At 31.8% G+C, this 21,807-nt stretch overlaps 1 protein-coding gene and 1 long non-coding RNA gene across 4 annotated transcripts in view; one reads left to right on the top strand and one right to left on the bottom strand.

Moving 5' to 3' along the window:
- Window positions 1-21,807, bottom strand: part of LOC143258633 (metabotropic glutamate receptor 1-like) — a 179,072-nt gene that overhangs the window by 47,691 nt on the left and 109,574 nt on the right. For all 3 annotated transcript variants that reach the window (XM_076517879.1, XM_076517877.1, XM_076517878.1), the window contains exons 3-5: window positions 18,767-19,013; window positions 9,977-10,212; window positions 3,401-3,644 (exon numbers count right to left, since the gene is read on the bottom strand). In XM_076517879.1, the coding sequence (XP_076373994.1) occupies window positions 3,401-3,644; window positions 9,977-10,212; window positions 18,767-19,013 (727 nt within the window). The remainder of the gene's footprint in view (window positions 1-3,400; window positions 3,645-9,976; window positions 10,213-18,766; window positions 19,014-21,807) is intronic.
- The window catches only part of LOC143258634 (uncharacterized), a 38,926-nt gene continuing 25,666 nt past the window's right edge, over window positions 8,548-21,807 (top strand). The window contains exon 1 of the long non-coding RNA XR_013032441.1: window positions 8,548-8,650. This is a non-coding gene — a long non-coding RNA (uncharacterized LOC143258634). The remainder of the gene's footprint in view (window positions 8,651-21,807) is intronic.

Here is a 21,807-nt window from a genome sequence, read left to right as displayed (position 1 = left end):
TACTATTATGACGGTTTCAAAATGCTGTAAAGTATGTAACATATACATAAAAATATATCTGTATTTGAGTCGCAATTTTGTTGTCATTATTATCCTTATTCAGTTTTCACCGCTTTTCAATGTTTCAAGAAATATTGCATTGTTATAGGTTTGAATTATAAATTAGGGTTAGAACTGGCTATGAAATTAAGTCATTAGTACCAAAAGACTGGGTGTAATAGTACAGCTAGAATACTATCGCTCGTCTGACATGATTCATGCAACCGCGATATAATTGATAACCCGTAACATTTGTCCGTAATGTTTCAAGTATCCTAATATTTGTTGCCAATCGTATAATACAACGTGTGTCGACGTAAAATGAAACGTACGAGTATACATAAAAACAGAATTGATTTTTTTAACATGCGATTTCTCCTTCTGCATTACTCACAGACCATTTAAGCACCTATCGGACAAGAATAAGTGTAACTGAAACAATCCATGTAGCTGGTCACTGCCCATTTCTAATTATTCTGTATTGTAAATGGCAGAATTATTAAAATTTGTGAGAGACGTTACTGTTCACGTACTTAAGGGTACTAGGATTAAACTATAAATTGCCTTGTTCTATTAACGTAAATTTATGAAAATCATAAAACATAAACTTTAATTCACGGTTAAACTACATTTTTGTTAAAATGTTCTTTAAGATTCATAACACATTCATAATTTTTTTTCGGACAATAAATTCGATATAACTGCAATATCTTTGTGATTTAGTATTTTCTAAGAATTAATGAAGTCGAAAATAAGTAAAATATGTGTTTGCTTGTTTAAAAGTGATGCTATACAATGGGATTTCTTTGCAGGGAAAACTACAATTATACCCCAGTTATCAGCCGTCAAATTTATCATGCGACAGAAATTCAAACACATTTGTATATTTGGTTAATTCAAATATATATTGTGTTCTTATTGTTTCTTTTCGTTTAAAACTACAAATTACTAAAAGTGAAGAAACATAACATATATAAATTTGTATTTGAAGGGCCTAAATGAAACATTGGAATACTTTAAAGGTTTTTGTTTCTTCGTTGAAAAGAAATAAAAAAAAACATCCCGTTATAATTTATAAGAGATTACTTATATATAAGTATGTTCCAGTATAGTTGCATAAATTCAACTGAAACTCTGACCATAACAAGAATACACTTTTCAAACCAGAATAATGTTTAAACCGACACACTCAAAAGTTTGAATAAAATATGAACTCCGTATACATTTATTTATTGTTAAACACAAAGCTACACAATGGGCTGTCTGAACTCTGCCCACATCTGTATCGAACCCACATTTTAAGCACTATAAGCTCTCTGACTTACAGCTTGGCGACTGAGAGTTCAAACTAGGATACCTTTGGCAGTAAGTTCACGTTTTCTTCTGCGACTTTTAGATAATCAATAATTATGTTTCATGTGGAAAGACAAATTTAAAAAAGTCATAATTTCGGTGTATGACATACATAGGTTTAATCATACCTTGTAAGATCGGTTTGTATACGTTAACGCACTGACATGTTGTCACAGATGTGGGTCGAGGCACCACATTAATAATATGTTAAATAGCTATTTCTTTCTAACACAATACATTCCTAACAATTTAAAATGCAATGCTCCCATGCATAAATCATTGCTAAATGTATATGCTACATTTCCTTACGACGATAAATAATAAATGCTTAATTTAATTTACAAGCGAAACAAAGACAGAGGGTACAATATATTGATGTTTGTGATGTAAACAAGAAAAGTGCCCAACAGGTTAGTAAATAAGCGATCTTCAATATCAGACACTCTCAATCTGGAGCAACACTCTCATCCGCAAGGTAAAAGGTTATGCTTACAATCGAGAATCCTTCGGTCTTTTTTTTATATTTTAAATCATTGTAACAAAGACGAGAGAGTCTCAAGGTACCTTTAACAAAACGATGAACAAAAAGTCATCTAGGTTTGCAAGCTGCCAGCCACAGTTCGAAATACACGATTGTTTTCATAGGAAAAGTAGATGACGAGCATAATTAAAACAACGTCAATCGACAAAATTCCTATTAAACATCCAGCTGTAGTTTTAATGGGCTTTTGTCTATTGGTCTGCTTGATTAATATTGTTCTTCATACAAAGGAGGGTCTGTGGAAAATATTTATGAAAATATGTGGTTTGAGTTTAACATCGCCGTCCTCCACAGGTTTGTGTTTCGATAAACGTTGTAATAACAGACAATAGTGTGCAGTTAAGCCCATCAGACTGAACACGATACAATCGAGAAATAAAGTAGTTCTAAAGGCAGCATGGGAATTTTAACATCGTTGTTAGAAAGTGCGATTTATCCTCAGTGTTACTTCTTATAATGTTAATGGTTTATCGATAAAGTAAGGAGTATTTTTTGTAAGGGACAAAAGTATTTATTTACACACGTAATTTTCTCTTATTCTAGTTACGTATTTAATTAATATTCTATCACAAGTTATCAGTCATTCAAAGATAATGAATAAATATTGAGAAGTTAATGTTTAGGAGAAATCTATAAAACTGAATAGTTAATTCAAAAAAAAGCAATAAAACCAACTTTTACAACAGGTAAGCTGTTATTCTTTTCTTCTGTAAAAGTTGGTGGTATTATATTAGGACCAGATGGTTAGGGCGCTCGACTCGTAATTTGAGGGTTACGGGTTCAAATCCTTATCACACCAAACATTCACGCTATTTTAGCCGTGGTTCATTGGTAAAGGATTAGATCAAGAGTTGGCGGTGGGTGGTAATGACTAGTTACCTTCCACCTAGTGTTACAGATAACCCCTGTAGCTTTGCGCGAAATTAAAAAAAAACAGTTTATTGTATTTTTGAATTAAATATTAAATAAAACTCATTTGCTAAGGTTTGGCGACAACATAGGCCTTCTTATGGAAGTAATTGCAATACTTTAATCTCAAAATAGGAAAGAGAAACTGAGAAAATATAAAAACTGTATTGGAAAACACGTTAACAATAACATTTGATAACCATTGGCAACTAATATATATAACAGTATTTTCTGGAGAAAAAGGGGCGATTTAAAAATTGATCTTCAAAATAATCTTGAAGTTTATATTCATTCAAGATTCATGTCACGTCCTTCTGTGATACAATATAATTCAATGTTTCCTTTAGACAATTACATTTTTGTTACTGAATATTAAATATACTCGAGAACTTTCATTTAAAAATATGAAACGCTTTTGACAAAATGAACTGTAACAATAATAACAACAACCTACAAAGGTGTTTCCTACCTCCCCGTAACAATAATAACAACAACTTACAAAGGTGTTTTCTACCTCCCGTAACAATAATAACAACAATCTACAAAGGTGTTTCTTACCTTCCCGGAGGATCGCCATTTTCGTCAAACTTTACCATTTCGTTATTCCAAGAAAAGGTGACGTTCATAAGATACTGAAGAAGTACAGAACCATTGATGGGGGACATAGTTGCACATGTTCCATGTGTTTCTTTACACATATCCTTTTGCATATTATGTAGACCATAAGCCATCGTATAAATCGCTTTCTTTACAAACTCCATCTTCGTGTCTTGTTTATATCCATCTCTCAGGTTTTCGTTTCCTGCCAGATATAAATATATAAAATAAAATTTGAAGCGATTCGTGGCTCTATACGTACGAATGTTGGTATTATCAATGAAATCCTACAAAGCGACTTATCTGAGAATGTATGTAAAGAGTGTGGAATCCCTAAGTTACACAAGTATTTGAAGTTGGCTGTTACGATATATCAAGATGCCAGAAAGCTATCAAGGTTTCATACTAAATACTTATAAGTAAACATGTTACTCGCAATCTTACTATACGTGTGTATAATGTTTCTGAAATTTGTTCATTTTTAGTATAACTTATACATTCGTTCTTAAGGTTTTTGTTATATATGTAAGCTTAAATTAAGACTTTTATTAACTGTTTACTGAAATGTCTTAGTTAAATATATGCAGTTAAGTGCTACCAGCTGATAACACTAATATATCACAATGAGACATAACTTTCACGTATTTGTATTTAAAATACTTTCTTCAGGCATTTAATAATAATTTAAATTGATTTAGTAAAGATAATTCTATTGTGATTAACTTTATAATGGAAATATACATATAACCCCTTTATTTATTTATAAATATGTATTAAATATATCCCTATAACGATAATGAAGATAGTACTTTATTGTATATAAATGATTCATATAAACAAAGTTTTTATGTACAATATGTGCTAATCACGCACACGTTTCTTGGATAACAATTTAAAATGAACCTCTATTAATATGATGCAGTTTTGTTTTCGTTGATATATATGTCTATAGCAGTAGTGAAAGGAACTGATATTTATTCAGAAAATATAATAAGAAAATATTTAATAATAACAATAATACTGACGTACTAACGACAAGTGATGGTTATAAAACTGACCGAATATTCCTAAATATGACAGCTACTTTGTTACAACTAGATATGAAATTATATTTTATTCTATAGCCTCACATGTGTATTCATATTTCTATTCAATAAACGTTTATGAAGTTTGTGTATACATATCATGTGAAAATTATTTGTTGCATGATTTTACTGAAATTATTTAAAATTGCCGTCTGAGAAATACAAAGATTTGGTTGGTATGTGTATGCGATAAGTGTTATAAAAGAAATAAAACTGTTTAACGTGCTAGAACAACTTAAACTAAATAATTGAAGTTTTTACTAAATAATTTTACTGAGAGTGTATAAGCAATATATTTATATATATTGTGATTTATAGTATTTCTTAAGAGAAAACGGAATTTCCCTTTGTTTAAATTTTATCCAGTAAAAAAACTAAATTAATTATTTTATAATTTCAAAATATTTCATTTATAGACAATAAAATTTCTCAGTAGCTAGCTCACACTTATAATCCAGTATAAACTTCACTAATATATTATAAAAGAAAATGAACGCCTAAGGCACTTTTCATAACACAAAATAATTCAAGAGCAATTGGAATATATAGTACTTTTAACAACAACAAGGCAAAAGTCACAATTATATACCGGTGTCAGATATCCTTTCAAAGCACTTTATGCAAGTCAGTCATGTGATCGTAAAGACAGATGATTGGTTAATCAGTTTACTCCCGTATATTTAGCATTTATTAGAGGCGATATGACTTTTGCACAGTTCATAACAGTCCACCTCAAAATGAACAACAGAGGAATTTCGGCACTAACGTTGCATGCTTAAAACCAAAGTGTTGATAGAATCCTAAAGTATTATCAATTTATTCCAAGAAAGAATTGTTTTCAAGGTGTCTTTAACGCAACGCCTGGAGTCACTTGACGGGATGAGACATCTCTCCTTCCATCAGCGTTCATTATATGTTCAATTGAATTGAGATCTGGAGAGCGTGCAGACCACTTAATTCAGTCAATTTCCACTTCTTCGAGAAATGTATCAAATAGTTTACAAGGTTGGAACTAGAGTAATCGTCCGTTAACGTTGACACAGGGCCAATATTACACGAGCATTAGACAGAAGTAATACGTGTGCCTTAATGTGTGGCAGTAACAGTACCGCTCCACAGGATGTTGAGATCGTTACCTCAAACAATGTTTATTCCTGCCCAATAAAACTTCTAAGAGCGCCATATGTGTTACGTTTCCATACTAAAATTGGATTTCCCATCTGGCTCCAGGTTCTCTACTAACGAGATACGTCTATTACTCGATTACAGAATAAAGCGGAACTAATTTATAAGCAGAATATTATTCTCCATGTCGTGTTCGTGACATGAGTCCTTAGCAGTATTTCAGACAAACTGTTTTATGCCTTATTGTAAATGGAATGCACCTCATTAAGAACTTGGCACACAGAACTCGTTTCGTGAAGTCTGTTTTGATCATCTATATGCTAACGCAGGAACGAATCCTGACAATATTTCGTTTTCCTAAAATTTGCAAAAAGCTACTCGTGGGCTCTAAGCGCTAGTCGTCCCTATTTGAGTAATATATTATGGGAAAAGTATTTAGTTAACACCACTCACTACCTAGGCCTAACGCTTTATCAACAAATAGTGGGATTAATCAACACATTATAATGCATCCAGAGCTAAGAGACACAAGCATGTACGATAACGGGATTCTAGCCTACGAACTTCAGATTACAAGTGGAGTAGCGCAACCACAAATTTTTTTCAGGCTTTTTTTTTGTCGTTAATAACATCTGATCCTGTCTCGAGGTAGATACTGTGTGATTGTGATGAGACAGAATCGATAGATAACTGTCGTCTCCTTGTGTTGTGAATAATGGTCTGCTTCGTAGAAGTTTCTGATAAACTATATAATTTTTCTCAGAAGTGTCTCCTAATTTAAAACACTTGTAGCGAATTTGCAGTCACCTGGCGTGATTGGCTGATTTCCATTCGTCCTACATCTCAGTGGTCTAGGCATGATTTATAAATAAAAACAAACTTGAAGCACTGTGATGTCCATAATTCATTCAAAGAGAAAACTAAGACAATACTTTGGGACCATTAAAAACATAGCATAGAGTAAATGACCAGTCAGTCGCTTTTCAGATCATATTTCTAACCGCCGGTTACCTGATTTGAAAATAAGTAACTGATTGAGAACATTTTATAAGGGTTTCTTTCCTTTTTAGAGTTATAGTTTATAAATTTCTATCATAATTTAATTATTTCATGTGATGTATTTATTTATTTACACATAATTTAGCGTCTGAGGTTCAGACTTTTGTCTTTTATTTATATATTACATTCAAGATCAAAGCAGCTGAGTCTAGAAACAAAAAACATGATTTTACCTACACATTTGCTTGTAAAATCTGTCTTACTCACTTTAACGCAAACTTATAATTCTGTAAAGACTGTATGTTGTCTTTTATTTTTCTACCTACCAAACTTTAAATTTATAATCCCATAATTTTGATTTTTACATATAATTAAATATTACGATAATAAAACCTCTTAAAATACATGGATTTAAAGTTTCCTGTACGTTCAGCTTAGTCTGATATAATCTTAGTATTATTAATAACGACCCCCGCTAGTACTGCGGTAAATCTTCGAATTTACAACGCTACAATCAGAGGTTCGATTCCTCTCAGTGGGCTCAGCAGATGGTTTGGTATGAGAAAAACATGCACATACATTATTAATAATATTTTTAAATAATGAAAAACTCTTATTATTATTACTACAACCATACACCCAAATTTGTGTTAATAAAAAGTTTTAATTAAACAAATTAATCAATTACTTAAAAGTCTTTAATTAAAAGTGGTTTCACATTAAAAAGTAATCCCCTCTGCAGTCCATCAGCTTATAAAGCTAAAAACCGGGAACTGATACTCAGAGCGGGCAGAGCACAGATACCCGATTGCTGGTTAGCTTTGCGTGTGACTAAAACCAAACAAAAATGTTAAGCTCAAAAGGAAATGTAAGATCTTATTGAAAGATGGATGAGTACAGTGTATTCGTCCTATAGGATGTATGTGTGCGTCTTGGACAATGTCCTGAATTCCACTGTGATGGGTGACAGGACATGGATTTTGAAACGTCGTCTCCAGGTGACAAAAATTGTATACATATAATTTGAGTCCAATAGTCATTAAGAATTATTTCGCTTACACAACAAAAATAATGTCAACTTCAAAACTATATCAGTTTTTCATCATGTGATATGAGGAATGACGAACGTGTACGAAATGTTTGGTATAAAACATTGCAGCAGCTTGGATATTTTGATATCTTTATTTAACTCTCCTTCAGTTGAATATTGTACCATTATCTGGGCATAGCTGTAGTACATATCTTGTGTACTAAATTATGCAAGAAGCTATTATTATAATATTTTTAACTTTTTGTACGTTACGTTTCGAAGTTGCAACAGTCTTTTTATGCAAAACAGTAGCCTTGCACTTCAAACCTAGATCTATGTAACAAGCCTTGATACCGTCAGATTATGATTATTTGCAATATAATTCCATAAGAACTGATTGAATATATTTATGATTATAATCGTATTTACTTGCAAGAGATATTGTTAATTTTTGGTTTAAAATATTTCATTTGTTATTATCAGCACCTTTGCCATTGACATTTTGGATGTCTAGTGCATATTAATAAAATTTCAGAACAAAATGACCTTGAGTGATCCCGATAATATTGCTAAGGGTTAGGCCCACAACAACTCACTACCCTAACGGTTATCTCACATTATTTTTCCATTTCAAATTTTTATTTTTTAATAAGTTTCATATTCGTGAATGAAGTAAATATTATGTTGTTCTTATTATGAAATGAATCATAATACATTGTTCTTCCAGTGAAGCGGATGAGTCGAGCTTGTCCCAGCGGTTAGCGTGTCAGGTTATGTATCTGTAGATTCAACTTTTGCGTTTTGTTTATGCGCATAAAAAAATTAAAATCCGCACTTTGAGACCGTGCATGTAATACGGAGATAGTTATCAAATACCACTATTCGGTAAGACAAGAATAGCTTAGGAGATAGTTCGTCAGTTGAATATTAATTCACCAGACACCCGTGTGTAGCTTTACTGGAATATATAAGGTAGGACGATTACATTATATTATTTTTGCCACCTACTTACTACCTTCTTCATTCTATGAAGCGGATGTCATGTTTATTTCGTTGTTAAGCGCAAAGTTACACAATGGGCTATCTGTGCTCTGCTCGTGAGAAATATTCAAACAATATTTTTGCTTTGTAAACTCTGTGGCCCACAGTTGAGCCACCGGATGCGGAGGTGCAGTAAATGAAATTCTTTATTGTTCTCTTTGTAAAATTTAATATTATTCGTATTTTTAAGTAAAAATGCATATTATGTTGGCCTTTTCTGAATCAAACGAGGTGTTATATAAGAACAATTTGTTTCTGAAGCAGATGCTTCTCTTCTCTTTAAGGAGAAGAAGCATTACACCAGTTTATTTATGATAAAAATATAAAACTGTTGGTACAATAAGCTACATGTTATACTGGTATTTCTGTAAAGCGGATAATGTGTTATATTATTCTTTTAAAGCAGAAACGAAATATTTATTTTGCTGTCAGATAATTAATTTCTATAACATTACTTTTTAACTGTATGTAACACAGGGAATCTAAAGTATGATAAGAAATGTTATATATGTAAAAATGGCTGGTATGGATAGAGAAAGCACTATGTAGAGAAGCGAAGAACGTTTCGACCTTCTTCGGTCATCGTCAGATTCACAAAGAAACGGTTGCTGACTGATAGCTGATTAAAAAAACAAAACATAAACAACCGCAAAATTAAAGAAGCCTTACCTATACACAATTCAGGCCCAAAATAAACCAATACAAAGGAACACCTTTATACCTATATTAATAAATATATCCAATATCTAAGCACGCCTTCTACATTCCTACACTCAATTACACAACCGCTTTCAATCATGTGGTCAGCTATCGGTCAGTAACCCTTTCTTTGTGAACCTGACAATGACTGAAGAAGGTCGAAACGTTGTTCTCTCCTCCACATAGTGCTTTCTATACCCATACCAACAGTTTTTACATATATAATTTTCTCTAGAAGTGGGTTTTCACGTCACCACGGATTACGATAAGAAATGGTTTTGCTCAGAACATGGATTATTTAGAAATTAATTAACTAAAAAACGTCATGCTCACTATTTGCTTTATAGCTAAAGAAGCAAAAACAATTCACTTCTGTCAGAACAGGAAGATGCACGAATTAAAACTTTCTTTTAATCAAAGCAATAATCTAAAGGGCATCAAGAGATTTATATTTTCATCATGAAAATTAAGCACAGTTAAAAAGCAATGACATAGCTTAATAAATGAAATATTGATGTCATAAACACTAAGATTCCAGAAGAATTATATGTTACATACCTGTGCATTCTTTAACATACTTTTTATTCGAGTTCTTGTAACACCTTAGGGAACAATTAAACTTGTATTCCCAGAACTCATCAAACCATGGGTTTCTTTTGTTAACGCAAGGTTTCAAATTGAAGTAGTAATCATCAAATTCAAGATCTATTTCCGAGTGAATTCGGATGGAAATTCCTCCCCACGCTTCCTCTCCATACTCTTCCACAACATCCTTCCTATCTGACCAGCCGTCGCTATACATAAAATGAAGAGAGAATCAGCCGTTACTATCATCTTAGACCCACCCGTATCGATTCTAAGCTACAACGCTTAGAACACGAGTACGGATAACAAAAATATTATACTGCAATATATATCAAGGGACATTTATGTACAAATTATCAAATGTTTACTTAAACCGCACCGAAGCAGGCTTGGGTTAAGCTAAAGAAGACCCTTAATAAAGAAATAGTCTTAGTGTATTTTCTTAGATCACAATTTCTGAGCCTATTCTTGTATCCGTTGAAATTATTACATTAAGGCTTTCGAAACATATTCGTTAAACTTTTCCAAAAATCCTCACAAGTACTTACATAAAACCGCATGTGAAATGCCGTCTCCTGTAATGAATCAGTTTGTTATTCATTATCTTTCAGGGAATCGTGTTTGTTTCCAGTATATAGACATAGTTACCACACGACACATAAATATAAACAAGAAACTAAAAAACGTACTAATATCAACTTTGTCTATTTGATATATTTCACATATTAGTCATTAGTTGTATTGTAAATAATTCATAATATCATTATATACTATAATAGTTTAGAGTAATAACATATATTTAGTTAATATTTATCATTTTGGTAATCGTTTGCATATATAACACTTTAATAGTATATAATTTGCACTATATTGTAGCAGTTAAGATTGGAATTTTATTGCAATTTCTCCAAAGTAGTTGACCTTATTGTACTAGTTAAGATTGAAATTTTATTACAATATCTCCAAAGTAATTGACCTTATTGTAGTAGTTAATATTTAAATTTTATTACAATGTCCACAAAGTAATTGACCTTATTTCAACCAGTGTGATTTGCAGCAAACCAGTTCATATGTTGTCTTCAGTGTTATGTTTTAAATATTTTAACATCAATTTACTCTTTATTACAACTCTTTTGTTATCCGTTTTAACATTCCAATATTATATAATATATAGTTTCATGATTAAAACAAATAAAATGAACTTATGTCTAGTTAGTGTGTTTGTGCAACAGAATTAAAAATGTTTTGTTACATTTTCTATTCGTAGTAAACGTGGTAATGTATAACAATTGCTTTGAAATTAAATACAATTTCCTATATACAATTAATAGTGATCAAATCTCAAAAGTGTTGATAGTTTGTTTCATAAATACCAGTAATTCTTAACGTTATAAACGACGTAAATTTAAGATACATGATCGCCTTACGTTATTCGAAGTATATCATTTAAGCGTTACAAAAAAATCGGAATCTCAAAGAAAGCATTCAAAATAAGAACAATGTTTTTATTTAAATTCGAAAGTACAACATATCGGTTTTGTGGTATTCCTGGTAAACCAAGAAATATGTGTTTCACAAAAAATATATGTATAATATTATTTTTAAGCATAAAAAGGTTATATAAAAATAAGTAAATCACATTTACAAATTAAGTCTAAGTAACTTCCATTTTTATCGTATTATAACATAGGTATAAATTTAAATACTTTAGACTTAAATATATAATTTTGATTTTAATGCAATGTGGTCTGTTCAAACGTTAGTTTCTTCTACACCTGAAGGAAGAAGTAATTCTACACAAACTGTGATTCTCGGTACAATAACAAAGATATGGTTTATAATTTCTGATGAAAGGTACGACAGCATAAAACCAACACATTTTATGCTAATCCAGTTGTTTGTTTGTTTTTAAATTTCACACAAAGTTACTCGAGGGCTATATATGCTAGCCGTCCCTAATTTAGCAGTGTAAGACTAGAGGAAAGGCAGCTAGTCATTACCACCCACCGCCAACTCTTGGGCTACTCTTTTAGCAACGAATACTGGGATTGACCGTAACATTATAACGCCCCCACGGCTAAAAGGGCGAGCATATTTGGCGCGACGGGGATGCGAACCTGTGACCCTCAGATTATGAGTCGCACGCCTTAACACGCATGGCCATGCCGGGCCAACCCAGTTGTTAATCAAAAAATAGATTAACATTAACTCTTATAAGACGACCACCATTAAAAGTGCGTAGAGTGTTTACTGGCATGTTATAGGTTCGATCTAAGACTTTCTGCTTGTCTGTCCGACATATTAACGAAGGTCAGGTCTTTGCACAGTTTATTCGTTCATTTATAGTTTCCTTCTATCCGATACAAAACAAACCTTATATTAAGATTGAAATAAATATTAAAACTAAATATATAAAACATTTAAACTTGCATTCACCAATGCAAAATAACGCTGTTTTCATTGTTATAATTTTTATATTAAAGTGCCGTATAAATGTTTGACATACATAATTTCAGTGTATCATAAATCATTTAAAATATTGTTCGAAAATCTTGCTCAATATGACTCTTCTGATTTGGCAATAGTTGATATGACAACTAAGGAACGATGATTATATAGTTTGTAACTAATTATTGGACCTTTGCTTATACCTAACTTGTTGTACCTATGCATAATCAATCTTATTTATCCGAAATATAAACAACCAGCCAGTAACTAAATTGTCCTGATTTGTCATGTTCCTGAATAATAAGTGTACAACTGAGTTGTCACGTCTGTAGTTTACCAGCCTGTAATACATTTATCGTATATAAGGGTAGTTGAATTACAAGCATTATGTTTATAGATAAGTATTCTATAAAGATAAAGTGTAACTAAAACTTCTACACCAACTAAAACCGCATTTACATCCCTGTGGTCATATCACTTACTATCTCTAACACATACAATTTTGGTAGTTGAATATTTCTATAGCCAGATATACTGATGTACCAATGGATATCTTAAAGTAGCAGTATAGATACGTAGGGAGAGATTGGTGGATTAATTGGTACACATAACATATTTGATTTTATATCAAGTGATCAAGTATTCTGCCTATATAGCTTAGCAGAAATAATTTTCATAAACGTATCCTAAGGCAGCTCATAAATTAAAAGACAATAAAATTACAAACACTATATTAAAAGTTAAAGTAGCCCTGACCCTTAAAAAGCGCCTTTCATATTTTAAAAATCATATTTTTTCAAATTTGATTTCTTTTCTACATAAATAACTCATTTTTGTTTTAACCACAATTTTTTCAAAACGTAGTTCTCATTGGAGTTAACAAGTTATTAACATGATAACTTCACGATTAAAGCCAATATTTGCATGAAATTTAGCAAACTTATTGACATTACTCTCTTTCATAGCATGAGTTTTTTTTTAATTCAAAAATATTTACCAGTTGTCTTGTTGAGAGTCTGATTACCATTAACAAAAGCATTAATTAAAATTAATTGCCCATAGCTCATAAACGTTGCAGAAAATTTGCATGGTGTATAATTCAAGCTATGAGAATGTTTACAAAAAGCATATTTATGAATTTTCACGATTTTATCATTTCTAAGTAAAGCTACGGTGTTAAAACAGTTTATGTAATGTACGCCTTTATCCATGCCATATTAATTATGCATAAGAAATAAATGACTGAAAGTATATTTTTCAAGATTTCGACATCATACTTTTGTTTTTTTACTGAGCTTTGTGGTTATAAGAAGTGTTTAAAAGTTTCTTCAACATGTTAATTTGCCCAATTTTAAGTGCAAATACCATTTTAACGATGCAAAGTCCTTAATATAATGATAAAATGTAAAAAATGATGTTAAGTTCGTTTTAACCAAGAAAAACTAAACGAAATTATAATTAACATTAACATGTTTAATAAATAAACTAAATATTTTATCCTACATTAACAGAAAACAATCATATTAAAATATTTTCTGTATAAGTATTGTTATTTCTCTTACAGTGGTGTTCAATAAACATTTTCTAGATAATTCAAAATCAAAATATATTCAGTTTTATTATTTACATTATTTGTATTAATAGCAAGAGTTCATCGTTCGAATGAATAAATACTCATGATATTTTGTTTTACACATAAGCTTTATCAATTTTATGGTTCATGTATAAAAAATACTATAATGCCGAATTATAATTTTGTGCATACCATAAGAATATTCTGTATATAAATATAATAAATAAATTATAATTCTGTACATACATTAAAATATTCTATATATTAATATAATAATTATCTTCCTATTTACAATTAGAACAAGTTTCAATATTCACATATTTAGATAGAGAGTCATTACAGAATAGTTTAGTTTGGACATATGCCTGGCATGGCCAAACGCGTAAGGCGTGCGACTCGTAATCTGAGGGTCGCGGGTTCGCGCCCACGTCGCGCTAAACATGCTCGCCCTTTCAGCCGTGGGGGCGTATAATGTGACGGTCAATCCCACTTTTCGTTGGTAAAACAGTAGCCCAAGAGTTGGCGGTGGGTGGTGATGAGTAGCTGCCTTCCCTCTAGTCTTACACTGCTAAATTAGGGACGGCTAGCACAGATAGCCCTCGAGTATCTTTGTGCGAAATTCCAAAACAAACAGTTTGGACATTCATCACAATTATATATTGAATATAAAAAAAATAGTTTTCCACATTTTATAAGGAAACTCATAGAGTTATTATCACTATACTACTGTTTATCTAAAACACACACACTCATACATGTATATATAACCATCTTTATGTAACTACTTGGCACTTTTGTATTAAAATAACAGATCATATAAATATTATCTAAAATATCTTTATCAGTTATATTAATTATACACGTAGTAGATATTTCATGTAGAAATTTGTTTTATAAGTATATTTTAATTTTTATTATTATTAGGGTCAAATAAAGTTGGTAAAGTTAACCAAGTGTTACAGGGAGAGATTATTTACTGTGTCTTTTTCAAATTCAACATTATTTGAGACTTAAGAAATAGATAATTTGAACCAAAGAGTCATAAAGCGACGTATTAGTAGAATAAAAATTACTGTTTTCTTTCGACTTAGCAGTTCTTCAATTGTTCTCCAGTTTCTATTCAACTATTTGCATTTAAGAACAATGTTATCGGTTAGTATTTGAAATAACCAGAATTTTCATGAATCCAACTTTACCATTTTAGTAAAAAGACCATTTTCAGTGTGTCTTTTCTGATTAAGTTCATTTAGTCGCCTTTAATACAAATATGTATACAAACATTCCCAAGTTCTATTTTGTTAACATGATAGTATGACACAATACTCTTTGGGTGAAGATGATTGATTGGCAAAAAGGTGTCATAAAGTTTTTAACGGTTTGTCATGCAAAACTACGTGATTACGAAACTAGAACATAATGGAAACATTAATATTAGTACATGTTTTTTGGCAGCATACTTAATAAAGAGTTTGAGAAATAATGGAAAACATAAAAATTACAACTTACAACAAAACATGACGCGTTTCACTAAAAAAGAATCAATATTATCCTAACAAATTATAAGGTGGTTTGAGCGCTCGACTTATAATCTGTGGGCTGAGGGTTCGAATCCCTATCCCATCAAATATGCTAATCCTTTCAGCTGTGGGGGCGTTATAATGTTTGGATCAATCTCACTATTCGTTGGTAAAATATTAGCCCAAGAGTTGGCGGTAGGTGGTAATTATTAGCTGCTTTTCCTTTGGTCTTATACTTCTCAATTATGGACGGTTAGTGCAGATAACCCTTGTGTAACTTTGCTCGAAAAACCACGCAAACAAATTATATTTTTCTTGGTTTAAAACTTACTTGGACAGTTCCTGCTGAAAACATTTACAATTATAACTTTGAATAACTTAATAAGACAACTTAGTTCTTTTTTTTAAGTTGCTTATCTATGTTTAATTCTGTTAATTGAAAAAATGTAAACCAGATGCTGGTTAAAATTATATTGACACAATTAAAGAAATTAAACAACATTAAACGAAAGCAGAGCGGCTCTACGGTTTTCTTAAATGAGATAAATAAGGTACATAGCTCTATCATTACACCACAGACATATATTTTACTGCAGATACGACTTGCAAGTGTCCTGTACTGGCAAGAGTGCTACTTGTATAATTAACAATCTAGGTAGCAATTTGAACTGATTATCTAATGAGTTCAACGTTTATCGGACCCAGAAAGTAACAGAAACTGTGAAGGATGTAATTTGTTTAACTTATAAGTTTCTTTTTTTTCTTTTTGTTATTCCATACATTCATGTACCAATATGTTAGTGATTTAATTTCCGTGTATATTACCCACACTGCAGATAGTCTCATAATTAATCTGTTAATCTAAGTTACACAATAATTTCACGAAAACAAACTCTGTAAAGTTCAGTTTATTTGTATTTCTAATTGTATAACACGAATTTAAAACAATTGTATGAAACTAAACAACAACAAAAATGTTCTACCAATTTTATTAAATCCAAATTGTAAATTCCATTTTTCTGATCAGTTTGCGTTAAAGTTTGTTGAACGAATTGTTAAATGCAATAAACATAAATTTTTGATAATACTGAGTGTCGCACATCTAGATCTTTAGCGATAAAATAGATGAAGCTTAATACAAAAACGTCACTAGTTTTCAGTCTTACACGCTAGTTCTGTAGTCTATTTAGTTTAACTTTTACTCTAATAAGCTCTTTGTATAGCATTCTTTACCAGTTTAATACCGTGATATTTTAAATCCCAAAACCCGAAACCAACATTTTTAGCTTCTCATAGCCCTCTTTAGTGTTTTTTTTTTGTTGTTGTTGTTATTGTTCTGTCCTCCTCAGTTGCTTATTAGACCACTTGTATTATTGTGTATAGACATTTATTTAGGACTGCACGTGGACTAGTGGTTAACATGCTCGTACTGTGAACCACGGAGTTCATGATCCGTGCACCGTTGCTGCCACAATTGCTCTGCATTTTAGGGCCATTGGTGCGCTGTAAAAGAGACAGTCAATTCTTACTGTTTGGGCAAACAAAAGTGGCCAAGTATCAGTTCAAACTTAGGGAAGGAAAACGGAAAAAATATTTTGCAAGTTTCCACCAAAATACAAAAAATAAATAAACAAACAAAATATGTTTATGCATTATTACCTTCAGTTGCTTTTATAATCTGATTTATTTGGCACTTATAGCCTTTTATTCCCTTTCTATTGGCGTATTTCTCATATTTCTGTTGTGTAGTGTGAATCAAAACATATTACATAATGTTGAGTAACTGTAGGATTTTAAAAGAGATACTGTGTACAAGAATAGCTCAATTCTAAAATTAAACACTTCAATTCATATAAATTCAATTTTATGAAAAATATTTTTATTCTATAAATCTTGTTTTTTTAATGAAAATCCAGATGTGAATTGTGGATCCCCAGAGTACCCTTGTGGACCCCCGTTTGAGAAATTGTGCATTAAACTATTTCTCAGGCTGAAAGAAACATTTCACCAGTATTAAGACTAATAAAAATCATTATAATAATATTTAGATAAAATCAAACATAATAACACACCACTAAGACCTAGAAAAACTATTATATTAATTCTGAAACTCCGCCAACATAACATTATACAGCTAATAAGCAAAATCATCATACAATTTCTGTGACTCATCTTTATATAATATGTATATTACACTAATAAACAAACTCAAACATATTAATGAACAACTGAGATATGGTAAAATTAGTGTTATTAGATAAAATTCTTCAATTTCTATGTGAAACAAATAATACAAAAAGAATAACAGGCAGTTGGACATTATTTGCTATTAATTGCGCTATTTCTGTTTCTGTTGCTACTATGTTGTTGCAGGCCCTGTAATCCATAGTCGTTGGTTTGTTGTTAAGCGCAAAGCTACACAATAGGCTACTTGTAATCTGTCCACGTTATAACCTTTATCGCTTTGCTTCTGGAGCGGGGGGGGGGGAATAAAATTATGGACCCACAAACAAGTTGGTTCTTGAATACATTTTTATATATTTGGCAGTTTTAAAGCTAAAAATGTTATTGGTCTTTTCCTGTTTTTGACGTATTTTTTCCTTTAAAAAGCAAACTTGAAAGTCGTTAAAAACAGTATTGCTTAAATGAACCAACTAATAATATTTCATGAAAAGACCAACACAAGTTATTTTTTAGGTTTTTGAAATTGTACGTTGTCCACAATGCGTAGTTCCTGGAACAATTTTATTTTTCATGTAAATATATATCAACCAACTTTATGTTATTATTTGACACTTTAAAAAGCATGCCAGATAAATCCCATTTTCATTATAAAACATTCATAGTATAAGCTGTGATAAAACTACTTCTAAACTAACAGAACAACGTAGATATCGTGCTCAATCAGAGAACATTATTCGATAACGTCAAAATATATATTTTCAAATATTTTTTCTTATATCATTTGCAGTAATACTGTTGTGAGGTATTAAATTATACGAATATGCTCAGTTAGACAATAATCTTTCATGAGAAGATGTTAAGGCTCCTTGCCTCATCCTTAAAAAACTCCCTATGAAGCTTATTAGAATAACAAAAACTTATAATTAGACTACTAAATATGAAATAATACAAAAACGTTAAAAAACCTACTCTACAGCAAGTAAACCCTACAATGATGGAGGTATTTTAATTTTCTTTTCTCAATATTATAAAAGCACTTACCTCCCAATTAGTAAAAATTCGCCGCTTGCATTTAAGCGTCGAGCAGATTTGAGAAGCCCGCGAATAGTCATTCCTTCACAGAAACATACCACAACACGAGCATTCGGGTAGTTCTGTAATTCCTTTATTATCTCATCAAACCTGATATCTGGAGCTTTACTGTAAACAGATGAACCGGATGCCACACAGATTCCGGATGACTGAGCCTGCTTTTTAAATGCATCGATACCACTTACCCCGTAGTTTCCTATCCAAAAGAAATAATAGATCACAGTTCAATTAGCATAGATTGACTGATATTCTTCAAAAAATGCCTATTTGGTTAATCATTGTCACTACCAAAATATTTATACGTTTGGTATTTATCAATACAGTTCTTTAGAGGAGGATTTTATATAAAAAAGAAAAATATATTACACATCATGTTAAAAATAATAATTTCCAAAGAGCGGAAAGAAGCGGGCATGTTTGGTGAAAAGGATTCAAACTCGTGACAATCAGATTGCGAGTAGAGCGTCCTAACTTCCAGTCGTTGGGACGCTTATAATGTGACGATCACAACCATTATTCGTTTAAAAGGGAGTAGCCCAAGAGTTGGCGATGAGTGTTATTGACTAATTGTCTTCTTTCTAGTTTTGCACTGCTAAATTAAGAACGGTCCTCGTGTAGCTTTATGCTAAAATCAAAACAAACTTTAAAAGAGTAAAAAAATGCTTGATATGACGTAATGTATATAAACAATAAAAAAATCTGTCAATGACACAATTCTAATACGAATTACACATGATATAAGTTTGCGCAGCTTGAAAATGTTCAAAGTTAACTATGATATTTTGTTGTTAGGTGACCCTCACCTCTTCCAAGCACTACTAGGGTTTCTTCATTTTAACAAGCAAAGGAATTTTTGTTTTGCATGTTAAACAGTTGATTTGTAAAAGGATGTGAATAGATGACTCACCATTTTAAAAAAAATTATTTCGAGTTGCTGATTCTCACTCACTGAAGGATGACCTGAGCGAGCTTTAAACATAGAGCTTTACTCTAAGTAATAACACAGAATATACAAAAAAACACATTGATGAATAACCTAATAAGTAAGAGAAAAAAGGAAAAAGTAAAGTACTAGATCAAGCGAGAAACGTTTTCAAAAGCACCTGTAGTTGATAGGATATATATATCCCCTCTCCATGTGAAGCTACTTCAAGTTCAAAAAATAGAACGTTATCTATAATGAACAATCATTGAAGACTAAGGACTCATAAAAGACTTTGGGTCAAAATCAAGTAAACTTTTTCGAATAGTATTTGAAGATGGCTGGTATGAGTATTAAAACTTTTATTAAAATAAAATAGAGAACAACGTTTCGACTTTCTTAGGCCGAAGCTTTGTTCTCTACTTTATTTTAATGAAAGTTTTAAAACCCATACCAGCCGTCTTGAGATACATTTTTACTTCATATGGGCTTCTCGTCGTCACTAACTTTTTCGAATAATGTTTCAGTGATATATTAATATTGATTTAAATGAAACCAAACATTTAAGCAGGGACAAAATGTAAAGCAATGTCAAGAAACTTAATAGCTATTAAATTGTAAAAGAAATATAAATCTTTCATCTCTAAAATTAGGGTTCGATACTCAAATTGGCAGAACAGTAATAGCCTATCCATATCTTTGCACTTAATAGCAAACATACACAATCTTCACTAACTGATATTTTGAAACATTAGCTATAATACAGTAAATAAAATGTGTATTCAAATTACAAAAATAGTCTTGTTTGTTTGTTTTGGAATTTCACACAAAGCTACTCAAGGTCTATCTGTGCTAGCCGTCCCTAATTTAGCAGTGTAAGACTAGAGGGAAGGCAGCTACTCATCACCACCCACCGCCAACTCTTGGGCTACTCTTTTACCAACGAAAAGTGGGATTGACCGTCACATTATAACGCCCCTACGGCTGGGAGGGCGAGCATGTTTGGCGCGACTCGGCGCGAACCCGCGACCCTCAGATTACGAAGCACACGCCTTAACGCGCTAGGCCATGCCAGGCCCTTCACAAAAATAGTAAAAAAAAATCGTTCTGTAAAATATATTTATATAATAACAAAATAAACAAGTAAATCTTTGTTAACAGAGTAGCAGAAGGTAAACAGCGAGATAAAATAATATTTAAATTATAATAATTAAACAAGTATTTGGGAATGAAAGTTTAGATTTATAATTTAAAAAATATTTCATGAAAACTAGAACGTAAAAAAGGGAAAATTGATATTAAACCACAAGTATTTTAAATTATAAAAACCTAACAAATGAAATTTAATAAAGCCAGAAATTAAAAAAAATAGTTGAAGTGGAACATTAAAAATCAGAAGAAAAAACAACAACAAAAATAATTTATCTTAACCTGTTGACTGCAAAGTATTTCAGCTGCTGCAATACAACTCTAATGATTTTCGGCCTGGCGTGCGCTTCGTAATCTGATGGTCGCGAGTTCGCGCCCGAGTCGCGCCAAACATGCTCGCCCTCCCAGCCGTGGGGGCGTTATAATGTTACGGTCAATCCCACTTTTTGTTGGTAAAAGAGTAGCCCAAGAGTTGGCGGTGGGTGGTGATGACTAGCTGCCTTCCCTCTAGTCTTACACTGCTAAATTAGGACGGCTAGCACAGATAGCCCTCGAGTAGCTTTGTGCGAAATTCCAAAACAAACAAACAAACTAATGCTTTTCTCTTGACACCATTTTGGATCGAAAGTGAAACAATTTGTCAGTAGGTCAAATGCTCGCCCTTTCAGCCCTGGGGGTATTATAATGTTACAGTCAATCCCACTATTTGTTGGTAAAAGAGTATCTCAAGAGTTGGCGGTGGGTGGTAATGACTATCTGCCTTCTCTCTAGTCTTAAACTGCTAAATTAAAGACGGCTAGCGCAGATAGCCCTCGAGCAGCTTTTTGCAAAATTCACAAACAAAACAAACTAGTTCGAAGATAAGCACAAAGCTACACAGTGCTCTTTGCTCTGCCCGCTACGGGTTATACGTTTATAA

This window comes from Tachypleus tridentatus, chromosome 8 (genome assembly GCF_004210375.1).
Source record: "Tachypleus tridentatus isolate NWPU-2018 chromosome 8, ASM421037v1, whole genome shotgun sequence".
NCBI classification, from domain to species: Eukaryota; Metazoa; Arthropoda; class Merostomata; order Xiphosura; family Limulidae; genus Tachypleus; species Tachypleus tridentatus.
The sequence above is the reverse complement of the archived record's forward strand: the minus strand, read 5'-3'. Positions and strand labels throughout refer to the sequence as shown.